The following is a 25,254-nucleotide window of genomic DNA, read 5'->3' on the forward strand; positions in this document are numbered from 1 at the left end:
CAGGTCATTACTCACAAAAAATGATCTTGTCCTTGCCATCGGCATCAGGAAATATTAGTATTTCAAAATAGCTTCAGTTACAGCAAAGACACCTTTTCAGATATTTCCATAACTTGCTGCAATGACATCTGGATCGATATTATTTGATCTACATACAAGTACAGGTGCTCCTGAGGTTTGCTAACCTACACAAATCCATTAAGTGGTTAAGGCCATAATAAAAATTCAGATGTGTCTGAAACAGAAAATATGCCAGAAAGGAGGAGAAAGATCTGAAAGGTCTGAAAACCACTTTCAAAACAAGCAGCTGTTTGGAGTTAATGCAAGAAAGACGTCCTTCCTGAGAATGTCACTTAAAATGCTGAACCTAAACATAGAGCTACCAATAGATGAAACCAAAATGAAGCTTTTTGCTCATTCAGCATGTTTGGTCACAAAAGGGGACTGCGTACAAGGAAAGGCATCTGGTTCCCTGTAAACATGGAGGTGGATCAGTGATTCTTCAGGGATGTTTTGTGGTTGGTGGTTCAGAGGCTCTTGTCAGGATTGGGAGCAGGATACATTCTAAAGGACTAGGATATTTCAGTCTGTTTGCCTCTACCAGGAGGTTCTGACTTGGCTGTAGACCGAGCTTTCAGTATGATGATGAGACAAACATTCTTCTATATCATTAATATTTAGCCATTTTTTTGTAGAAAAACTTTGAAAAAATTGAGCTTAAATATCACTTATGGTATGCCATGCAATTTATATCTATTAATTTTTGCATATTTTCATGAATAATTCTGGAGGGCACTGTATGCATATGAATTAAATTAATTAATTAATAATAATCAAATTAATTAAGAGATTAAGGCTCCCAGTAAGTCAGGTTTACCCCTGACTTTTTCTGTATTTTTAATATAGTTTCTAATTTCTGAATTTACACGATAAACCCAAAGAATCCTATCATCTGAAAACGAGTCTCACGTTATTTACATTATAAATATTACTATCCAAGTTCTTTCACTGCCTGACTCTTGCTCTGAGTGTGATCTGACTACATCACGTCGAGAAAGCCAAATCCTGTCATGACCTCATCTCGCAGCTGCGTCAGAGATCTTACCTATGTTAATGAGAGTCAGTGGAATCTCGGCGAGATTCCATCACCCATCCTGATCCTTTCAGAGCTAGCAGTGCTGTCTCTGATTCAATCACCAGCAGTAATAACGTCCTAACATGACATGACATAACATGACACAAATGACTCTTATTTAAAGCAGAAATAAATATATATTTACTGACAGCATTTTTTTTTAAATGAATATAAAATGTCTTATAAAACAAAATTCAAAAATACAAAAGAGGTTTAACAGTGCAAAAAAAAAAAAAGTACATCTCAGTTTACATTTTGTGTAAATCTGATCCTTCTGATGATCAGACAGAAGCTTAAAGAAGCAGAAATCAGATTTAACATTGTTCAAATGCAAATGCAGTGAAACAAAGAAGAGAAGCATCAACATAAAAGGCAGATGAAATATAGTTCAACAAATAATGTGTAATTAATTAATAGGTGCTTCAAATGTCTATGACACATTTGACCCCATGTTGTTTAAATGCCTCCTGTCTATCACGTTTAAAGGCAAAATGCTAACAATAAATAAATAAAAAAACTCACCAAGCAACATGAATGAATGAATGAATGTTCCCCACTAGATTTTATTAATTACTATTATGATGACTGTTTTATAAATATTAAGGCTTTTAAGGCTCATGGCTGCATTCAGCACTTTTTTTATTTTGAGGTAGTTTCCCAGTCCATACCTACAGCAACTGTTGGCAAAAATGTAAAAATATCCTGCGTTCACAGCAGCATGGTCATATACAGAAAAAAAAAAAGAGTGAAAACAGTCTTGCGGGTGTTTCGGCTACAAACACAATATCTAAAATGGGAAACCAATTTTCTGCAATTTGCTAACTCATACAGAACTAATAGCAGCCATATTAGGGACAGAAATCAGATTTAACACTGTTCTAAGATCTGGTCCTCAAATACATAAACGTAACCAGAAACACACTTACAACAGGTTAAATGCTTAACCTCACCTAACCCCTTTAGCTACAAAACACTCACACACTTAGTGGCGGAAGGCAGATCATTAGGTTTTGGTTCGGATCTCATATAGAGTCATGTAAATATTTAATTACAGTTTTAACCAGCTGAATAATAAGCACCTGGCTGGGTCAGATCAATCGGGAAGTGATTACGTGGTTGTCAGTGCAGTTTGGTTTATTTGTAAACTTGTCAGAATCTAAAAAAAAAAGCCAAGCTGTTTGCCGATGTTAGGTATTCGTACCACACACAGCGGCTGCGCAGCGATGCAGGTTCTCTCTCAGTTCCATCAGCTGCGCTCCTCCTATACACAGCTTCTCCCTGAAGACACACACACACACACGTAAGTGGAACAGAATATTGTGGAGGTTGGACCTGAAAACTGTAACTTTATTCTAACTTTTAGGAGTTCTTCTGTCAGGAAGTTCAGGTGGATTATAATCTCCACCAGTGTGAGATCTCAAACTGCTGCTATGACACTCATCTAAAATCCATGAATAGCAGGATGGCGTCGGATGACACAAAACCCACTAGATAGCTACAAATACGATAGTGGCGATGACGAAACGTAAACAAAACATGGGATTTAAAAGAAGAGTGGTTTGTGGAATTGTAGCAGCAGAGAAAATGTCTCTATAACATCTCATCGCAGATGTGTCACAAAAAAAAAAAACAAAAAAAACAAAAAACAGCTTCCAGGTATGTAGCTAGCCAATTAGCATATTATACAACAGTTAGTTCCCGTCCTGTGTTTCTGTGAGTGTATATATGCGTATGTAGTTTTCATTCTGAGCTGCTTTTCTGCTCACCATGGTTGTACAGAGTGGTTGTTATATCACATGTTATCACACAGTATGTTATAGAATTCTTCAAAGATTTTTTTTTTGGATCATCTCATACTGCGTGACAAGTAATAATCGTAAAAACCCGCTGGAATCGCACACTGTAAATCCAATATAATTAATTCTATTTTTTTCACTGTACAAATGTTTTAAAAAGAAAAATGGATATCAGTCCAGTACCAAAGGTTCCAGTTGTATTTTTTTGTACCTAATGAAGGCTGGTGCCAGCAGGAAGCAATGGTAGAGCTAGCATAATTGTTGCTGACAATTAGGCATACCATGTAACATACAAGTCTTAATTTCTCAAAATTATATAATAATAATAATAATAATAATAATAATAGAGGTACTCAAGAGTACTGTAAAGAAAATGAGAGGAATAGAGACAATAACACACACATGATCAGAAAAGGAGAAGTCCTGCTGGTTCCTGTTTGGATCTTGGTTTTGAAAGTGCAGTAAAAAAAAAACTTGAGTCAAAAGACAAACTGTAGGAGTAATGAAGACTGCTCCTCCACGAACAGTCTACTGAACTAAAATGATGCAGGGCAGCAGGCCACACCAAGATATTCAATGTCCTAATAAGGAGGAACGTACTGTAATACTGTCAAACTGTAATACTGGATAAGAAAGAGTTTTTAGCGAGGGCTCTATACAGCCTCTGGACACAAAGCATTCTTGTAATTACAGATAGGGAAATGGACCGTATCCACTGTGACGTTTTCCACGCGAATGCAACTCAGTGAAGATTTCCGTTCCACACCACCAACTTGCAAACAGGAAACTGTTTGTTCTTACACAGGAAGTGGCTGAGTCAGAGAGAATAAGCAGACAGGCAAACTAATAAAAGAATACTTATTTATTTCAAGCTGCTCTTGTCAGTCACATGGAAGATCAGCATTAGCAGTGCAGGAAAAGCAGGAAGAGGATTAGAGTATGCACACTTTTAAGCAAATTCTGATTGGGGTATTCAGATATAACTGTTCATCCGGATCTCGAGTGGTGTAACAGAAAAGCGTTCTGGAGACTGCGAGTTTGAACACTATAAGCTGCTCATGTAGTCTTCTTCGACCTGCAGATCTGTTCCTCTCTCACTCCCTCTAGCAATGAGCTTTCTGTTCACTGCTGAATGTTACATAACAAAAAAAAGAAAAACGGAGGAGGAGGAATTTAGAGCACTTTTTTTTCCTTCGTGTCTGTTTATGTAACGGCTGTCCATAGCAAAAAATATTGGGCAGGCTGAAACTGGGTAGTGACCATGTTTTCTGCAGTGTGTCTATAAACACGTACTGGTTCGTGAGGGAGACGCAAAGACGAAGTGCAGTACATGCACCACAAACCACAGAGAATAGAGAAAGGGCAGGACACACACTCATAGGCAGGTCATAAAGTGAGGCCGTCACTCTCCAGAGTCACCGCGGCTGCGTTTCAGGGTATTTAACTTTTAAATTCTGATGCAAAAAGCAAAATGACGACATGGTACTAGTGGTTGGAAGTGTTGACATCAGTTCTGCAACAGGACTGAAAGACTGAAAGTACTGCACACAGAAAAAGTCTTCAGAATAGAGCACACTGGAATGTACCATTAGCTTCCAGATATTGTCAGTGTACATCACTGACAATAAAATATCTGCTTTTTTGGTTAGAAAATGAGAGAACTTGTTATATAATAACCACTATCATTTGTGCTAGTATATGTTTCTGTGAGGGTCCGCCTCAAGTCTTCATTCTGAGATGCTTTTCTGCTCATCACGGTTGTACAGAGTGGTTGTTTCAGTTAACGTAGGCTTCCTGTTAACTTGAACCAGTCTGGGCATTCTTCTCTGACCTTTCTCAACAACAAGGCATCTTTGTGATGCCATGCATTTCACTTATATGGTAACAAACAAATTTATACTCGTAATACAGTATTCATTGCTGTTGACTATCTGTACTTTACTTTATTCTTATTGGTTGATATTTGTACAATGTACACATGTCCTTCACATACTGTGCAATTGAGAAATACAAGACTAAGGTCTTTAGGTTTATGCAAATCCTAACCTACACTAGATTGAACGCTTATTATCCATATTAAAGTCTTTCTAAGCGGAAAGATTTACATTCCTCCACCAACTAAAAAGTGCAGGTTGGATGCTTTAGCAGAGATCTGTGATGTAACACTCCATTAGACCCACTCTGCTGCCATGGTGACCACACACCAGAATATCACCATTACACATATACACAGTCAGCACAAGCTCCACTTTCCCCGAATACACCAAAGCTTCAACAATGCCCTCAATGTCCAGACTAAATTGCTCTCCTAATAAAGAGCAAGGGAAAAAAATGGCAAAATGTCTGTGCTACTTGGTCAAACATCAAATGGACCGCACTCATCTAGACCAAAGCTTTGTGTGCTCGACCTCCGGCGGCGATCTCCGGACACCGCTCTGTCATCTCCTACTGAGTGAAGGGATAAATATAACATTCACTAAATTATTCCTAGTGCACTCAGCCTCCTGTCAACGTACCTGAGGCTGGCACTCTCCAGCACAGAGAAGGAACACGCACCCATTTTCTGAGAATCACAAAGACAGATGGACTCAGAGCTAGACTAGATGTTTACTTGTTTGTCATGATCTGAGGTTGCGTTTACACTGCCGATTAATTCTGATTTGTTTGAACGACTTCTGGCACAGACTGGATATTGCTGCATACGTGTAAACAGCTCAGATCTGATACGGGCGACGTTCAAATAGATCGTCGGGAGCCAAGACAGCAAAATTTGCCGTGCTCGTTAAGCGAGAGGGATGGCATACACTCTCTCCTCTGTCACAGAGACACTAGCCAATCGTGGGCGTCTGTGAGCTCGTGTATGCGGAAGAGGGTAGATAGCACTTTCCTTCGAGTGTGCTACACTTCCCTGTGACTCAGCATGAGCAGCAGTTGATGCAGTGATTGGCTTCATGTGTCTTAGAGGAGGCATGTATTAGCCTTCCCCTCCCTAGTGCTGTATGATTCGTGAGAGCTTGGTAACCAAACTGGTGAGAGGAAAATGGGGAGAAAATGGGACTTAAATGGCTTTAAATGGCATTAAATGGCTTTCAACTTCCTCTCAGTGAACATGACCACACTGATTTTACATCATGGAACGCTAGAGAGTCAGCTGTATGATAAGCTCTTTGCTGTAAACGTCATATTGCTGCCATGTGTCCGGTCTGAAATGTTTGCTATCTCATTGCCTTTGATAAAAATGTACACCTGCCACACTGATTCTCACAATGACAAAGTCATGACCTCAGCACTCACTGCAGACTGGGTGTTATGTAACAGGCTACGATCAGGTTAATGATTACAAAGAGAGAGGCATAGCGGCATTGAGTGTGTGTTTTGTGGTGTTAAATATCAGTCAGCTCTGACAAAGAGCTTACAGCACATGACAAGGTCGTCAAGACAGGATGTGCGTTTCAGAAGTGTAGGTTTACACAGTGCGTGAGAGCAAAGATGTACGAGCAAATCTGTAAACAGAGATCAAACCTAAGTAAAGGAAAGTTATCCTTTTTGAGTGGGGGGGCATTTACGCTGTTGGCAGGGTTTGTCTACTCGTTACCTTAGAGGAAAGAGCACAAACTGGTACAAAGTTATTATCCCAACAATGAAAAACTAGTGCAGAATTTTAACTGCTGAACTACAACTGCAGTTCACACAAGGTCATCTAAAATGGAGGTGAACATTGTGACAGTGTGTTTGCATCTGTGTTTGTGTTCTGGTATCACATGACGAGACCCCCTGCAGAGCTATAGCAAAAAGACGCAACACAACAGTGCAGCCTAGTTAAAGAATACCTGCAGTTAAGACGGTACAGACTTCAAACATCCACAGGAAATGAATTTTCCAAAACAAGGTTACTATACTTTCTGCAAAAACTTTCCAGCCTGCACTAGAGACTATCTTGAACACATTTCTGATGCATTCTCATTTCCAACTATTATCTACGTTCTTCTTCACTCCTCCTCAGATTCCCTCTCACATTCCCACTGTTATTAACGGCTCTGAAACAACACCTGGTTCGGGATTAGGCTACATACTGAATAGGACACAAGAACAGACAAAACATAACAACAATAAGGCTTTCAACCTCTATTAAATTACGTGCATACGATAACAATAACGATAACAATAGAGTAAATGTTCTGAACAAATTTCACAAAGAAGTCCCGAAAATGATAGGAAAAATAGCTGCACTGTGTAAAGATGTTAGTAGGATCTACCTGTTTGCTTAAAAAAAAAAAAAAAAAAAAAAAAAAAAAAAAAAAAAAAGTTCACTACTTTCAGACCTCAGTGCGAAACTCCTCCCCTTAAACATACGCACATAAATTTACACATAGTGCCACTTCCAAGGAAATAGGCACACACCTGATTTAATTTAAAAATATATATGAAAGGGGAACCTATGCTGTGTCTACGGCAATATGGTTGACCTCAATATACCAGCTATTTGATTATCTAAAGGTAACATAAGCTAGCTAGATTTAAATAAACAAAATCCCAGCAGAACAAGATCTAGCTTCACATCACAATGTAAAGCAAGACAGATGCTTATTCCGGTCTTCGGACACGCTATTCCAACAGTCGTCATCATGAATGAAATCCAACATACTCGTTACCGCAACGTATGTAACATGGAACTGTGGTTAATGCTGAGAAATACAATACAAATCAGAACAACGAAAAATACTCAATTCACATTTTACATGGCCTTCCAGGAATATATCTTTTGCCTGCGCTGGATTGTGCTGTAGTTCATGGGAAATGACAGACAGGAAAGAAGAAGAATTCAGCTGACTCATTTGATGCCCACATGTCCACAAAAAAGATATGCATTTGTATCAGCACTTAGAGGAAGTGAGGCTTGGACAGGACACTGATGTGCCTTTTACTGAAACTGGACAGTGTACAGTGGTGCAAAAAAACTGTCCTGTACTCCTGACATTTCTGAAAACCTCGACTTAAGCAAACCAAGCAACTGCCTGACTGCATAGGTAAAGACAATTAAAATCATTCCTACATCAAAAATGCTGTAGGATCAAATCATACTGTGTGTAGTAGTCGTAGTATTAGTAATAGAGGTGTGTATTCTTTTTTTTCATGCTCTGTAATGATGCAAATTACTCATCTCGGAAAAAAAATCTATAGCGCAATACAATGTGATTCGATTTTATATAGCAGTAGAGGAGTAGGAGGACTAACAGGCACCGAGGAGAACAGAGGAGAGAAGAGGAAGACAAAGCCTCTGAATCTATATAAGTCTTTAAGTCTAACTTTCACATGTCTGTGTAATCTGCAATCAAACTTTTGTAGTCGGAGCCCTCTTTAACAGTAAACTAGAGTCAATGAAACCCCTGAATGTTTTTAACGAACATAATCAAACTATTCAGATATGTCTCATTATTAAAGGTGGCCAATATTATTTTGTTTATTTATTAGAGCTGTAGAGTTTTTTTTTTTTTTTTTTTTTTGAACTTTCCACTTACAGAACACAAATTGACCTTAATTATTTTTGAGCTACTGAGGTTTGGATTAAACCCAATTCAATTCAAATGACCAGTAAAACTAACTCTAGGAATTTGATAATAAATATAACAATGATAAATGCAATAAACAAACAAATGTGTGTGTTTGTGTGTGTGTGTGCTCTCACTCAACTAACCTGTACTCCTGGTGAGACAGGCACTCAAACAGGTCCTTGGCAGTGAAGCGTGGCTTCATGGTAGTGATCTGAAAAACAGAGCAGTTTTTTTTTTTCACCCAACATACACACCATTAAAGCACACACTCCTCGTTAGGTTGACTAATACGACAGCCTGTGCCAACACTGTGAAACTGATCATTTTAATATTAATCCTTTTCTCCACAGAACTAACCACAGCGACTTCCGTGCACGTTTTCCGCCATTGGTGGTGTGCTGTGTAAACAAACGGTCTTTTGGGAAATGTGCAATACATGGTCAATTAAACAACATTTCATTGGCTTTGTACTTGAACTCTGCTTAATGGCAATAAGATTGAATGTAATGTAATCTAATCTAATCAAAACACATGAACTGAGGCATGAATAGTGAAAAGCCTATACTTCAGCCTCCTGGTGCTCTTTAAACTTTTAACTGGTGTAGAATACTCATTGTGTTTCATATAAAAAGTGGCATAACATCCAGGCAGTATAAACCCATCCACCCATTTTCTTTACTGCTTATCCTACACGGGGTTGTGGAGAGCCTGGAGCCTATCCCAGGAGACTTGGAGCACCCATCGCCGGCCACAATCGCACACACACTGCCATTCATTCACTGCGGACAATTTAGAGATGCCAATCAGCCTACAATGCACGTCTTTGGACTGGGGAGGAAACTGGAGTACCTGGGGGAAACCCCTGAAGCATGGGGAAAACATGCAAACTCACGCTCACAGACCTGCGGCAGGAATCGAACCCCCAGCCCTGAAGATGCGAGGCAAACGTGCTCAGTATAAGCCATGAGAAATGCATTATACCACAAAGTCTCACTGATGGCATAATAAGAATGATGTGGAGCAAATTATTACACACAACAGGCAGCTGCATTCATGATTTAAAAACTTCGTAAGGTGTTTAAGTGTGTGTGTGTGCAGTATAAACCTAAACTGACCGATAAACCTCAGAGGAGGCTGATATTAGATTCCCTTATTACACTGGGACATACATTCTTAATAACATGCTCAGTTGTGTGGAGGCATAAATGCTTAATGTTTGTGCTCCAGGTTGTTATACTGCCTTCTATTACATCTATTTAACTCTGAGATTTACAGGTGCAGTGTGTAATGTCTGAAAGTGTTTCTGAACCTATCACAATCATAGAAAGAGATTTGCTATACAACAGATCTGGGTATATCCGTAATTTCTGTTTCCTTTTTTTCATCTCCAGCTCTTTCCTTTTTTTTTCTTTAAAAGGCAACTCAAGAGATATACCTAGTTTTAACACCTGCAGCAGAAAAGAAGAAAGGCTTACAACTCTTTTTGTTGTTACCCTGCGTTCACAGTAGCGAGTTTCAAGGAAGCAAATTTGTCCATGCTCTCTGGGTGGGAGGGATTGCGTACTCTGTCTCCCCCTGTCAATCACAGTGACACTAGCCAATCATAAGCTTCTGTGAGCTTGTGTATGCGGAAGAGGGTAGATAGCGCTTTCCTCAGAGGCACCAATAATCTCTGCTACATCCTTCCAAGCTTTATTTTTCTGCATAATCTATCTATACACATTTAATGAGAGGTTGCATATGAATAAGGATAAGATGAATCCCAAGTTTCTCCTCCATTTTTGCACATAAAAAGTAAAAACAGGAATTAATTGTTTTTCAAGTTGTGAGTGGGGAAAACCAGGCCACATGCAGCACAGGATTGGTTCAATGAATCATTCAAGCCAAACTGCCTCTTTTACTATCACAACTGATTTGAATTGAATTGATAAAATCTCAATTCAAATGATGCATGTCGCAATGTTGCTCGCTCCTTTTGAGGAAATTGCTCTACTGTGTTGTGCAAATATATAGAAAATTAAAGGTTCTCTTTTGCTTTGTCTCTTGCACATGTGAACACAGGGTAACACCTTAGAGACAGCAATTACAAACTGCTCCTTTAGACAAAGGAAATAGAATGGTTTTTAGCTGTTAATCTTACCTCGCTAGCATGAATAAAGGTAAGCAGAGCCTGAGCGTCTTCTACAGTGCTGCCCACAGACAGTAACCTGTAAGAGAAAAAGCCCACATTGCATTTACCCATCTTTGTCTGCTTTGAAAACACTTGGTGCATTTAAACAACAAGCACTCAAGTCACTTGGGATTTGTGTATATCAAACATTTTTGTGTAGGATGAATATGAGGGTGGTGGAAATGACTATTACAAAAATTGTATGGTTAGTATTTAGTCATTATAGTTGAAAGCCTAACTGACTGGTCACTTAAAATGAAAGGAGCTAATCTAAAACCCAATAACTGCCAACAAATATAAATAATAACTTCAACTACAATGATACTAAGACTGGGATGTTCCGGTAATATGATACACCATGTTCCTACATCTGGATGAGTCTAAAGTCCAGGAATAAATGTATATGATGGTACATCCTCTCACTGGTCATTTTAACAGGAACACCTGTCCTGTGCACCTGCTCATTCAACAAATTCAAAATCCAATCAGCCAAACGTATATCAGCAGCACAATGCATAAAGGTCAAGAATTTCAGTTAATGTTCACGTTAAACATCAGAATGAGGAGAAAATGTGATCTCTGTGACTTTGACCCTGGCATGGTTGTTGGTACCAGATGGGCTGGTTTGAATATTTCAGAAAAAAAGTCTACAGTAACCTAATTAACCACTCTTTACAACCACGCTGAGCAGAAAAGCATCTCAGAATGCACATTACACTGAACCTTGAGGTGGATGAGCTACAACAGCAGAAGACCACATTGGATTCCACTCCTGTTGTCCAAGAACAGGAATCTGAGGCTACAGTGGGCAGGAACTCCCTGAAATTGGGCAGTTGAAGATTGGAAAAACATTGCCTGGTCTTGTTTTATTATAATACAAAAAGAGACAAAAAAGAGAGTGCAGTGAAAAGTTAATAAAAGATAAGAGCAATGCTATAGCTAGGATGAAGTGAAAATGATAAAAGAGGATCGGAGCTATATATGAGGAAGAGACGATGAGAAATGGAGGAGGGGGAGATGGAAGGAGAAGTGGAGAGGCACGTCTGCACTGTACTTTGGCTCTGCGTTGTTGTTTTAGAGAGGACAGTGAACCAAAAGAGGTGTTCTTGTGCCTGTCTGATGAGTCATCTTTTGCTTCCAGCACATGAACATTAGTCTAACTATATCCATGGTAACTGCAACAAATCTGCCGCTACACCCTTTGCTCCACTCCTTGCCAGCTCTCAACTGGGACAAACACCAAATCCAAACAAACAGTTCTCTGACTGACATCAGTTAATATTAATACAGATAAGTTATAAATGGACACCATATTTGGGATCTAATCTTTAAAGGGAATTCAGTCAAATTCATGACTCTCACGAGTGAGTGGATAAAACTACTAAATCAGCAGACATTGAGAAATTTAATGAAACATCTTAGCTTTGGTCGTTGCTAAGATGTTTCATTAAATTTCTCAATGTGCTAAATAAAAAAAGACATTAAAACAAACTCTTAAAACAACACTCTTTTAAGCTTTCTAGATGCTTCCTGGAATCAGGAAGCAGATATATATACAGCACACATCAGCTATCTAGAATCAGTGTAGACTTCCATGGAACATTCCTGAACAAGACTGACATTTCTTGAGAATTTGTGCTTCCTTTGACAAAGGGAGATTAGATAAAGGACACTGGATGTGGATTTTGTTATGAGCTGCACTCCCCAAGGCATTGCACAACATCCCCCTAACCGCTCACAAAGCAAACCTTGGTGTCAGTCGCCAGCTTCTGAAGAACGGTCAGGACATGCCAAGGCAAGCCAGGTCTCAACTGGCATATCCTGAATTTTATAACATTTCTGTGATAGTGTATGTACAGCTTTCCCTACAGCTATCAACATAGAGGTTTATTAACTTCTTTTTATTTTTACCACATATCAAATCACAAGGTGTGGATTCATTTTTCAATAAAAGTATGACTCTGGCAATAGTTCTAACTGTTTTAATACATTATCGTTTTTATAGTAATAACTCTGTACTGTAAGTGATACCAGGAAGTTATTTTCGCAGGACATTAAATGTAACTATATAGTAGTAGATCCTTGAACATATAAATGCACGTTTTTAAATTAAAATAAGGCCGCTTCTTAGTGCACAGTTTAAACGGCAAATTTAAACGGATGCAATTAGAAAAGAGTTGATTAAATCTGATATCTAATGTTGGCCTGTTTAGTAACCAAGCTCAATCTCAGTTGTTTAAATACAATAAAATGTCACTTAACACATGCACAAACTTATTAGGTAGCTGTTTGTTTCCTACAGCTACTTATCAGAAGAGTATTGTGCCAATAAAGCATCAAAAGGATGTTTTAGTACCTTTGGAAAGCCTCCAGCAGCTGCTCGAGAGCAGCATTGAGCCTGTGGAGGCAGCTGAGGGCGTCCTGGGGAGGCGGCGTGGATTGCTGCTCTACTGACTGCATTGAGGCTGGAGAGAAGTGCAGTGCTGAGAACACAGCCGAGCTAACAGAAAGAGAGCGAGGACGGAAAGAGTAGAAGAAAGAAAGACAGAGAGAGAAATACATTTTAACAATACTTTACCATGCAATTCGATATTTTTAAAACTATACCAGAGACATGCTGTGTTGGGAATGGCGAATAGTCTAGAAACAGAAATCAGAATAATGATTTATTCTATATAAACTATATCGTATATAGTTTGTTAATTTACATTATATTTCCAGAAGTGGACCCTATTCATGAAAGAGTTAACAAGCAGAATAAACTTGAAGACATCAGACATCAAATTCAGAAAAAAAAAAGGTGGCACCTGACATGGCACACATTATTCCAGATGCTCTCGAACAAAGCCCACACTTCCTGATGAGACGCTTGTGGAGGCGGCGCTACATCCTGAACTGCATCAGCCATCAGAGTGTCACCACCTCTGTCATCCACTGGGGATTTCTGAGGCTGAATCCAACACAACACATACACAAAACACACACACACACACACACACACAGTTACTTCTTTTTGCACGTTACTTCATTTGCAAGGCTAACAAGTTTGGTCACAAACATGTCTGCAGTGTAAGTGTTAACTCCCACAGCAGGGCTGAAGAGTGAGAGAAGGTGTGGAGGGTAATCACTGGAGAGAAACACTTTATGCTTTAAACTTTGGGGTTGGATGAGAAAAATAAGAAAAATAAAACAGGACAGGGCGTTATAGGAAAATAATCACAACAGGATAGTCAACTGTAACAGCATAGTTACAGTTAATACCTCAAACTGACATATGACACTAATTTCTGGAAAAATCTTACTTAGAAAAGTTCTCATCCCTTCATGTTTTGTTGATTTGTGTTGTTTGTGATCGGTGCCAACACCTCCTCCACACAGTCTGTGAACGAGTGAAATCTGTATCTTTTTTCTTTCGGGATAGACCAACGCAGAAAACCAGTCACAACATGCTCCATGCTGTGCGCTTTTCCTAATTCTGAATGCACTTTTGCTAAGGACATTGTTCATAATAATATATTTCAAGAAATGCTATGTTGATCATAGCGCTGTGGTGCTCCTGGATGCAATCAGAGTGTGTGTTGGGACTCACCTTGGCTTGCAGCCTGTGCTGTAAGGTCTTCAGGCAGGAGAGAGCCGAGTCTACATGGCCGCTGTATGGAGACCTGCAGCGCAGCGCTGTAAGAAGCTCCTCGGCCACGGACACTGCGTTCAGAACGGAACTGTGCTCCACTGACACATCTATACACAACAAACACACGCAAATAATGGCTTGAGGGAAACAACCAAGTTCAATTCATGAGGTAAACCAGATGTTATATATGTATCTATGTAACACATTCAAAATAGACAACATAGTACAAAATTTTCCAATGGGATTAATTAATTGTAATTCATTGTTTTAAAATTACCTGTCATGTAAACAAAACAGATGCCCTAATTGACCTGCCAAAAGAAATGTTTGGAGTTGTGAAAAACTGATACACTAGGTGTATGTAAACTTTCAACTATAAGTACATGTTCTTCTATAAAGTAGGGTTAGGGTTAACTATACTAGATCTTAAGAGCTCTGAACTTAAGAACTGCTTCTGTGAGCTGACCAATGAAAACTTAGGGAAGCTCTGAGCTTTAATAGTCTTTCAGAACAGTAGGAAGTTCTTAGATATCTTTCGAACGAAGTGAGCGAGTCGTAAACAGCAAAGAATAATTTGTGAAAGTTATATTTTGGTTGATGTAAATAAAATTGCAGCAAAGTGCAACTGAAATGGCTGTTACTTTTTTTTTTTTTTTTGGCTGTAGCTGAGGAGGAGGATTTTATGGTGTTGCATCGTCTAATAAGAAACATGTACTTGAAGGCTTTTGTACATTTTTCCAGAACGTGATTAGAGCGGTATGCTTGTTCAACTCTTTTTCAGATCGTCCACTGATACTGTATGTACCATTTGTACACTGTTGTATACAAACCTGCAAGAGTGGAAAAAATCAGAGGAAAAAACAAACAGACTACGGACATTAAGAGAACTCCCCATAATGAAAGCCCTTTATAGACACACACACACACACACACACACACACACACACACACACACACTCTTTAGAGGTCATACAAAGATATATCCCCACCTACTAACTCACACACACAAAAGCCTGGGCACAAAGAGACAGACCAGTACTTTTCCACTCCTCTACAAACTTTTACAATGCCCTTTTTTCACTTTCCCTCCCTCCTTCTCTTTCTCCCCCTCACTTGCTTTTTCAGACATGGCTCCCAGCCAAGGAAACTGAGGAAGGAAAGCACAGTCATGCTACCACAAAATAGATGGACAAAACCAGGTCTAAAACACAACTCCACATACACTCACACACACAAACACCTACACAGTAGATATTATCATTCGATTCAGATATTATAACTTGATTCTCGATTGTCAGCAGCTTTTTCTGTAGATGCAAGTGATCATGATGGGGGCCAAGCACCAAGGACGGATCACGGCGCATTAAGCTTTATTTATGGGACATACCTCTCAGAATCTTGAAATGGTGTAACTGTAGATTTTGATTTAAATAAGAGTTTAAATAATTCAGTAGCTCCAAGTGTGCAGTTTTAATTGTTTTATAAAGACATTGTAAAAGTTGCGTTGACACAAACACAAACACAACCAGGTGCCCTCCAGACCTGAAGACACTCCATATTGGAGTGAAAAGATTTTTTTTTTTATTGGACAAAATCCCCCTTTTCCTTAGCAAACAAATTTGGAAGACATACTGTGCATCTAAAGCAATCAGAATAGCCTTAGCAATTTATTTGAAATCATTCCAATGCGTGTGTTTCCAATGCGCCAAGTTTTGGGAGTTTTCCACAATGGAAAAATAAGAGAAATATCCAAAATGAAGAAGGCTAAGAAAAGTAGAATTAGAATGAAAATGTGAATAAGAGTAATAAGATGAAAAAAAGAAAAAGATGACAAAGAAAAAGCACACCAAACCACAACAAAAGCAATAGGGGTCCTGATAAGTCTAGTGCATGGGCCCTTAAAAAAAAACTAGAAAGTCTCACCGCAGATTTTTTAAAACTGCCTGGACACAGTAATGCACACACATACACACACACACACACGCACACACACCTGTACGAACGAAACTGCTGAGCGTCTCCACGCAACTGATCAGACTTCTTCTGATAATGACTCCAAACACAGCGATCCAGTGCTTCCGGAAACACTGAAGCAAAGCATCCAGACTCCATGGAGGCTTCATGTACACTATCTACAAAACACATACACACTCGTTATTCGACAAAACATAAATATACAAATTTAAACATCAGAATGAAATGTATGAGCTCAGATTTAACATAGTTCAAAAAAAAATAAAAAATACATCTTATGTAATAATCTCCCATTACAAGATACCCTTTTAAAAACATATTATTTTTACTTTTAAAAACATATTATAGTTAGCATTGTTAAGGTGTGTGATGGGAAGGATTGGGTGACTGGATGAGAATAGCATGAATGAGGGAGTGTGTGTGTGTGTGTGTGTGTGTGTGTTGAAGTGTGAAGTGTTTAGGTTTGGGGTGTAGGGCATTTAGTATTTAATTTGTGAGAATTTCACCCCAATTTAAATCTAACTGATATAAATCTGCAATTTTAATAAAGCCAGAAATACTGCTGTTGATCTAAATAATTCAAATTTATATTTTAGAACAATCCAACTACTTTTGTAAACAGGATGGAATAAAAAGCTCTAATTGCTCAATAAACACACACGATGTAAATATCATGGATATGATATGATAGGAATATGATAGGGTGTAAATATTGGAGTAGCTGGATTACGCTTATAAGATAATTCTATGGTGAAAAACAACAAATAGCTCGTCCACTTTCACACACAATAATCAGATCGTTTCAGTCAATTTCACATGATAATAAATAACATCCAAGTCTTTCCAGGCAGGAAGGGCGGTCCTTCAAAAGCTGGAGGTTGTTACTGGCAGCAGGAGAAATAATCATCATTCATTTCTTAAGAAGTTTAGTTTCCATTGAACCAGGTAATCATTACCTTCCTTAGTAAGTCAAAGCTCCTTTACAGCTCCTTCTGAAGCAGTGTTTTTAAACTCGGGGACCCACAAGAATATCTTTTGTGATGAAAACAAAAAAAACCAAAACGATCCATCCTGCATTTATGTCTAGATACAACCAGTTTGGATATGAGATGCATCTTTAATAAAAATAAAGTCTGTCACTGGTTTATTCTAGCGCAGATTAGGAGTAAGAGTAAAATGTTAATAATGAAAAATAGTAAGTTAGCATTATGCATCTGAGATGAAATCGCAAATCATTAACTTTAAAAGATGTCATCGTCTAAACTGTTCATATAAACAAGACATTTAAAAGACCAGGTGGAACAAACAGAGGTTATATGATACGCAGGAATAGTGAAGTGTGTATGTTTAAGCCAAGGTCACCTCTAGCCACAGCTCTCCAAACGCAGCCTTCATCTCTTCCTCCAGGATGGCGGACAGAGCGCTCTGCAGGCTGCTCTCCAGCAAGGACACGCACTCGCTCAGTTCTCGCTCTGTCTCCTTCTTCCTGCTCGTCTCCACCTCTTCATGCAGCCTGTGTGCCTTCTCTGCTTCAACAAATGACAGATGAAATAATTAAGGAGTCGTCAGGAGTGTGTAAGATGTGAGCATGTGCTCCAGTGGAAAGCATTGTGTCTGAGACTGTGTACACACACGAGTGTTAAAAAGGATACAGGTATTCTTCAGAATGAAATACGGAGCATGTCACCTTCCTGATGTTGCTTAACGGGTGCTTCGTGTGGATAAGCAGCAGTCTGGCCATAGCGTTGATGAAAGTGCTCAGGGGTTACTTCTGCCTGCTCCTGTAGATCGGCTTTACTCAGGGCCTTGACTCCACTCAGCAGAGCTTTACTGCACAGGTTCTTATCATTACTGAAATGTCAAAAAAAGAACCAAAAATGAATGCCAAAGCAGTTTATAACTAAACTTCAGCCTAACCGCTGTGGATAATCTCACCTGGATACTGTACATTTGCTCCTAAGAACTGCTGCTGGAATCCTAGCACTCATTCATAATATGATCGTACTTCAGTACCGTTTGACTTTTTAGAATGTAATGATTTATAACAGCACTATCTGATATCAGGGCTGCTATTTAAACATAAACAGAGCTAAATAAAATGTTTGTGTTGTTCCTTGTTAATATTAAAGGTCCATTGACGTCAGATATGCTGTGTAAATACCTCAATCATTTCCATTTATTTTTATTGTTTCACTTATGCCTAGCTCTCATACTAGGCTTATTCCATTCATTATTAAACATTAAACAGTTAATAACTCTCCCTCTATCTCTCAAGAAATGTAAATTCACCTACTCATAACTGACCACTGGAAAATGCGACACTATCTATTGTTAAAAAACAACAACAAAAAAAAATACAAATAACCATAGGTGTCCAGCAGGCAACTGCGAGCAAATCAGTTCAGTTGTTAAAACAAGGTCTTTTGTTCAACCCACGATTAGCAAACAATTCCAGATGTGACCAAAAAAAACAAAAACAAAGATGTTCTGCTAAAGATGCCTAAACAATTCTGAATCTTGAATACTGCTTACGTGCACAGCATGATAGTGCCCTCTGGATACAACGCCTTGTACTGCAGACAGCACTGCAGCACTCGATCATCATTATTCACAGAGTTCAGCCCGCCTGAAACAATGTTAACAAACAGCGCCATCAGCTGTTGAGCTGCTGCATGCGTTCATACAGGTGTACTCTCAAAAAAAACCCCACAAAAACAAAAACACACAAAATCAGAAGCTCACAGGCAGCTTGAGACATTTGCTGCATGGACTGGCCCCAGAGACGCGGCTCCTGGTTCTTCAGGGAGGTGTAGATGTAGTCGACAGCCGGCCGCGCTTTGCTTTCCACATTCTTTGACAGTTTCCCGCTTTTCAGCGAGTCCAGCTCCTGTAAAACCACCCAGGGAACCAGCAGCGTCGGGAATCCCAGAGCTGCAGCACAAGAAGAACATCAACACACAGAGTTACTTAACCAGTTAAACCCAATATTCTTGGGATCACAAATCAAATACTGTTTAAATCTGAATGATCACGTTTACATATTTTTCGTAGTAAAATTGCCGTTGCCAAAAATGCAAAATAAAAATATTAAAATACATTAAAAACACTAAAATAGTATTCTGCATTGTAAGGTTCTCAAAAAACCAACCCAGGGAACCAGGTTTTCTAATTAATTAATATATAACTACTTTTTTAGTGTTAACCAAATATTACATCTGCAAATATCAGAAGTACTCAACATGTGCTCTTTCACTCATCTTTATAGAGGAATTTGACACCACCCACCCACTCACGCATTCACACAGACACTAATGCAGACATACACTCAATGACCACTTTATTAGGAACACCTGCTCTTTCATGCAGTGATCCAATCAGCCAATCATGTGACATCAGCGCATTGCTTTAAATCACACAGATACAGGTCAAGAGCTTCATTTAATTCCAGTTCAAATTTCATCTACTGAAAGTGTTTTGATACATGTGCAAAAATGCATAATGAAAACTCATAATGATGAGTTTTATTGGTTGTATCAAACAAGTGTGCGGATGTCCTGAGAAAAACCTGATCTGTCTTACAATCTGTAATTATAATTTTAGAACTTTTTAAAATAATATTTGGGAACACAGGTAATAGCAGAGCCCTGTTTATATAATTAGCAAACTTGAGCATATGACCACCACTGTCTTCTTACCTCCAAGCCCATGGGATCTAATCCTCTTCACAAAGTCCAGGTGGCTGAGGAGAACATTGGTGTCGAGCACAACGAGGAGGTCCTGCTGCTGCTTCTGACCTGCAATTGTCGCACACGTCACACGTATATAACACACACGTATCAAACAGCAAAGAGCTAGCCTACGTGGACTTATCTTAGTTTGTGCATGTAAGTACAATGGAGTCCAGTAGAGTCGTGTATGCTCAAACATACTCATACACAGACACTTTACTCATGTACTACTTAATATTCAAAAGCTAAGACAAATCAACTTTTGTTCCTGAAATTCTTTCATAAGAAATTGTAGCTCAAACAACATTTGCTCATTTGTGACGCAATGTATTTCACTCAAACTCGACCCGGTTGTACATTTCATGCACACCCATTTACCCAGTGGTGACATTACTGAGTGCAATGGTGGCGCTCTCGTCTGCCGGGTCTACGTCCATGCTGGTCAGCTCTCCGTAACTCTTCTCCACATTCACATGCAGCTGTCTGCTAGAGCGGGCCAGGTGTAACTCTTCAACTATCTGCATCTACGGTTGTGACAGAACAATGTGAGTGACACCCAAAGACACATATATTCTTCATTATAAGGGATGGACAATTCCATAAAACTTACCTCATAATCATCGTCAGTGGTTTCTGTGCAGTCAGTAGAAACATCACAAAAACTAGCCTGAAAAAGAACGTGTTTCTGTTATGAATACAAGTTCAAAGTCTAATTAAACTTCATTAGTGACAAAATGTGATACTGTGATATTCACAACTTTTTTTTTTAAAGAGCGAGTTTCTGGTTTTAATTATGGAATCCCAAAGTTAATCCTAAATACTAGAGATAGAGATTTTTTTTACAGTATGTAAATAGACAAATGAAAAAAGGAAGAAAAGGGAAAAAAAAACACAAGATAAGAAAATATAAGGGAAGAGAATATAGAGGAAAAGAGTTATATATTAGATTTCATTGTTTTATAGGAATATTATCTGATGGATACAAGTGTGTGAGAAAAGTGTGTGAGTCTCTTGTGCAGTCCTTAGGGACAACTTACAGAAATATTTTGTCTAAAATGAAACCTTAGACCATTTCACCCTACGCTTAGTCGATCAGCCAGGACAGTTTGCTTTTTCAGTTTTGCACTGGAGATACAAAACTAATGAAGTCATTCCTGGTTTTACTGACTGCTTTATGACTGGAGTTTGTGTCACTCCTGAGAAGAGGTTTTAGAACGTTTCCTGAACGTAGAAAATGGCATGACTTACATGTTCTACTAAAGCATTACTGCTGCTTGAGGTACTCGTCTCATTCGTTCTACTCGACTGCACTAGCTGGACAGGAGGAGAACAGGAAGGAACTGGAGAAGGAACCTCTGTAGTCCTTGGTCTAGTTTGTTCAGGGATAACCTTCATAGATGGAGAGTCTGTGGTTTTAGGAGAACACTTACTGGTGATGGGAGACTTTTTAACAGTTTCCCAACAGGCTGTGTTTGTCTGTGCCTTCACAACACTAGACTTCTTTGGGATCTTGAAAGTGATTGGAAGCGAAGGAGCAGATGATGACGGCTCTTCTCTGGAGGTAGGGGGATAGATGGACTCAGAGTGTCCCTTACCCTGCACTTTCAGTCTGACATTTTGTGTAACCGCAGGTGCTCGATGTTTAGACTCTTTAGACGAGTGTTGGCTCTGACTTTTCTCATGGCGGCTGTGTTTCCATTCTGAGATACGCTCCTCATTTGACTTCCTGTACTCCCTCTCCACTAACTCCTTTCTCTCTCGCCTGTCAACATCGGCCTGTTCTTTGTTGGATCTTCGCTTGGGCACTGGGTAATCGTCCTCTTTTGATGTCCTTCTTTTCATGAGCTTCTTCCTCTTCTCCTCAGCCTCAGCTGCTCTCTTTCCGGGCTCCTCTGAAGAAGACCTCCTCTTACCCAGGTTCTTCCCCCACTCATGCTGCTCTTTGGTTGCGGCTTCAGGAATCTGGCTGCTGGAGCTCTTTGTTGAGGTAGATGTAGTATGTCGTGAGGAAGAGTGCTTCACTGAGCTGTGCAATGCCCTGTGCTCGCGGCCATGAGAGTCTTTGTTTACTTCCGATTTCGCCTTCAGTCTTTCTCCATCTGATTTTTTGTACATCCCACTTTTTGCACCGGTTTCACTCAGTGATCGTGGAGAGTCAGTGCTTTTGCTGTAGAAATAAGAAAGACATTTCTGGGTCAAATGAAACAGTAAAATGTTTTTAACCAATTATAGTTCCATTTAATGTTGTGGAACATCCTCAAAACAAGTTATTTCCTGATATCACTTGCGTTACAGAAACTATAAACAGTCTTCCCTTTCCAGCCACCATTTTCATCATGGCCCTTTAAGCTGAGGAAATAAAACAAAAAATACAGCTTGTCATGTTACAGAGAAACTGCAAAGAGAAGACTTTCCTGGTGTGGAAAACTTACTGACTGTTAAAAAGCTCTGACACTGGAGACTCATTCCATAAATATTAAACAGAAATTTCCTTCCAGAAAACTTATCAAGAATTACATGTTTTTTATTAAGCCTGTGCCCACTATAGCCTCAGGTTCCTGTTCTTAGACCATCGGCCTCATCCGCTTCAAGGTTCAATCTGTTATGAGTTCTGAGATACTTTTCTCTTCACCACGGTTGTACAGAGTAGTTATTTGAGTTACCTTAGCCTTCCTGTCAGCTTGAACCAGTCTCACCATTCTCCCCTGACCTCTCATCAACAGCGCATTGCATCATGCATTGTGCTGCTGCCACATGATTGCCATATGTACCTACTCATGCATACAGATATCCAGTATGCATGAGTAGGTGTACAAGTGTTCCTATTAATGTGTCCAGTATACTATATATAAAAATTCAGCATAATACACACATTTTCCAGTGAAACATAACATTTCAGACAAAAGTTCTTCATCAGCTATGGGATTCTGATGCTGTGGTTCTATTAAAACTATATATATATATATATATATATATATATATATATATATATATATATATATATATATGTACACTGAATCTCACCTGCTCACATGCTTTTTGTCTCTGCGACTGCCTCTGTGTCTCTCTCTGTCCTCCTTTCCCTAAAGCAACATATAATAATGAAAAACAGGCAGGCATGAACAACTAAAATTTCAAACATGTAATGCTTTAAGAATCTCCCCATCATTACCTGATCCTCACTGGAGGATGTTGACGATCTGTGTTTCTTTCGTTCTTTCTTATGCTTCTTTGATTTGGTCTTTTTTCTGGGCATCGCTGCTGCCTGTGAGGATATACAATGGTGTGGATTCAACCGGGATATCAGCTTCTGTTCACCTAATAACTTGAATACAGAAATCTCAATAAAATCTATGCTTCTATGGACGTATTAGAGGGAAGATGTTTCAAAGTTTTATTAAATGGCTCATATGTAATTCTATGTAAGTGATGTCAGGTCACTTCACTTCACTTCACTATTATTTCACTATTGAAACTCAGATGGTTCCCTACTACCTATAGAAGTCTAAAGTATAGTACAATGACACCATAATGATATACTTGTAAATATACTATGTAAAGTAAATATAGATATACTCCGTAAAGTATATAAAGATATACTATGTAAAGTAAGTGTAATTATACTATGCAAAGTAAATGTAGATATACTATATAAAATAAAGGAATATATAATATGTAAAATATATTACGTAAAGTATACAAAGATTCATTCACTCATCTTTAGAAACCGCTTTATCCTGGTCAGGGTTATATACTATGTAAAGTATATAAAGATGTAATGTATAAAGAAATACTCTGTAAAGTAATTGCAGATATACTATGTAAAGTATATGTACATATACTATGTAAAGTATATAAATTATATATAAAAATATAAAAATATACAACGTAAAGTAAATGTATATATATTATGTAAATTATATGAAGATATACTATGTAAAGTATATATACATATACTATGAAACATATATAAATTATATATAAAAATATATAAAAATATACAATGTAAAGTATATGAAAATATACAATGTAAAGGGAAGATATACTATGTAAAGTATACAAAGATTCATTCATTCATCTTTAGAAACCGCTTTATCCTGGTCAGGGTTGTTGGTGGATCTGGAGCCTATCCCAGGAACACTGGGTGCAGGGTGGATCACCAGTCCATTGCAGGGCGACCTCAACACACACACACACACACACACACACACACACACACACCTAGGAGTAATTAAGCATAATCCACCTACCTGCATGTTTTTAGTAGTTGGGGGAAACCGGAGGACCTGCGGACATGGAGAGAACGTGTCACTACACAGACAGTAACCTGAGCTCAGGATCGAACCAGTGACCCTGGAGCTGTGAGGAGGCAGTACTACCCACAACAATACACCACCATGCCACCCACTAACACAAATTACTCTCTAACTGCCCTCGCACGTGTACGAACAAGGTAGGTCTAATAAATAATAAAGTGGTAAGCATGTGTACACAGTGTGACGGCTGTGATGTGAGAGATCTACCATCCCTGGTCACCAGTGGTTCCTTTCTACTGATGGACAAATTGTTTATAGCAGAATAGTATTAAGGTTCAGGACTGTATCTGTACTAAGTGATGGTATGTACCTGATGAAATGTGTAGCTTTAATAGGAAGCTTTTGGTTCCTGGGTTTTTAACCAGTCTGTAAGTTTTTAGGTAAATAATAGAGGTTATAAAGTAATATTAGGCTATTTTTCTGCATCTTCTGGATAAATGAACACACCTGAATGGACCACAGTTTGTCAGCTTTCTAGCATTATAAGGTTTGATCTGGGTTAAGAATGAAAGAGAGATAGACTAGACTAATACTAATGTCACTACTTTCATTTTAACTGTATTGCTAACTTGGTGCCTTCATTTTTTGCCATTAGCTCTAACTAACATTAATTCTTCACAGCTTAAGTACTGAAAAACCGCTCATAACTTCACCAAACCTTTAAACTTTAAGCTCTTGTTGTGTCACTGTGATATTAAACTAAGAGAAAATGTCACTTGCCGGAGTTTGACAGACTGAATCGAGTATCTAGCTGCTTCAAATTCTTCGGACGTGTTGTTATTTTTATTCCACTCGTATTCAGGATTAGGAAATAACCAGAACAGCCAATCCGAGCACAGAAATGGGTTGGCGTTAACCAATCACAGCGCTGGAGGCGGGATTAATCGGAATATGGGTAGGGGTAAAAAAAAAAAAAATAACCGCTCTCGTTTTCAGGATTGTGATTGGGCAA

The 25,254-nt window shown here is 38.8% G+C and overlaps 1 protein-coding gene across 2 annotated transcripts; it reads right to left on the reverse strand.

The window, feature by feature from the left end:
* Positions 1–702: 702 nt before the first annotated feature.
* swt1 (SWT1 RNA endoribonuclease homolog) lies at positions 703–25,096 on the reverse strand. Of its 2 annotated transcripts, none has more exons than XM_026918576.3 (19): positions 25,023–25,096; positions 24,237–24,272; positions 23,159–23,251; positions 23,011–23,069; positions 21,235–22,153; positions 20,597–20,653; positions 20,381–20,510; positions 19,954–20,052; positions 19,001–19,189; positions 18,791–18,884; positions 17,946–18,109; positions 17,621–17,784; positions 16,278–16,416; positions 14,243–14,391; positions 13,461–13,603; positions 13,010–13,153; positions 10,624–10,690; positions 8,627–8,694; positions 703–2,413 (listed from the first exon to the last, which is right to left on the reverse strand). In XM_026918576.3, exons 2-19 carry the CDS (start codon positions 24,240–24,242, stop codon positions 2,323–2,325), a joined length of 2,775 nt encoding a protein of 924 aa, XP_026774377.3. In that variant the 5' UTR covers positions 24,243–24,272; positions 25,023–25,096; the 3' UTR covers positions 703–2,322. The 2 variants fall into 2 exon arrangements, with proteins under 2 accessions (XP_026774377.3, XP_053087665.1); XM_053231690.1 differs by having other exon boundaries at positions 23,159–23,311; positions 25,023–25,061.
* Positions 25,097–25,254: the final 158 nt, after the last annotated feature.

Source organism: Pangasianodon hypophthalmus, chromosome 30 (genome assembly GCF_027358585.1).
Source record: "Pangasianodon hypophthalmus isolate fPanHyp1 chromosome 30, fPanHyp1.pri, whole genome shotgun sequence".
Classification (NCBI taxonomy): domain Eukaryota; kingdom Metazoa; phylum Chordata; class Actinopteri; order Siluriformes; family Pangasiidae; genus Pangasianodon; species Pangasianodon hypophthalmus.

Excerpts from the sequence above, each read along its gene's own strand:
- swt1 (XM_053231690.1), bottom strand. Across the intron at positions 20,511-20,596 it reads CCACTGACGATGATTATGAG|ATGCAGATAGTTGAAGAGTT; the intron begins GTAAGTTTTATG and ends TCACAACCGTAG. Across the intron at positions 14,392-16,277 it reads CAGCAGTTTCGTTCGTACAG|ATGTGTCAGTGGAGCACAGT; the intron begins GTGTGTGTGCGT and ends TGTTGTGTATAG.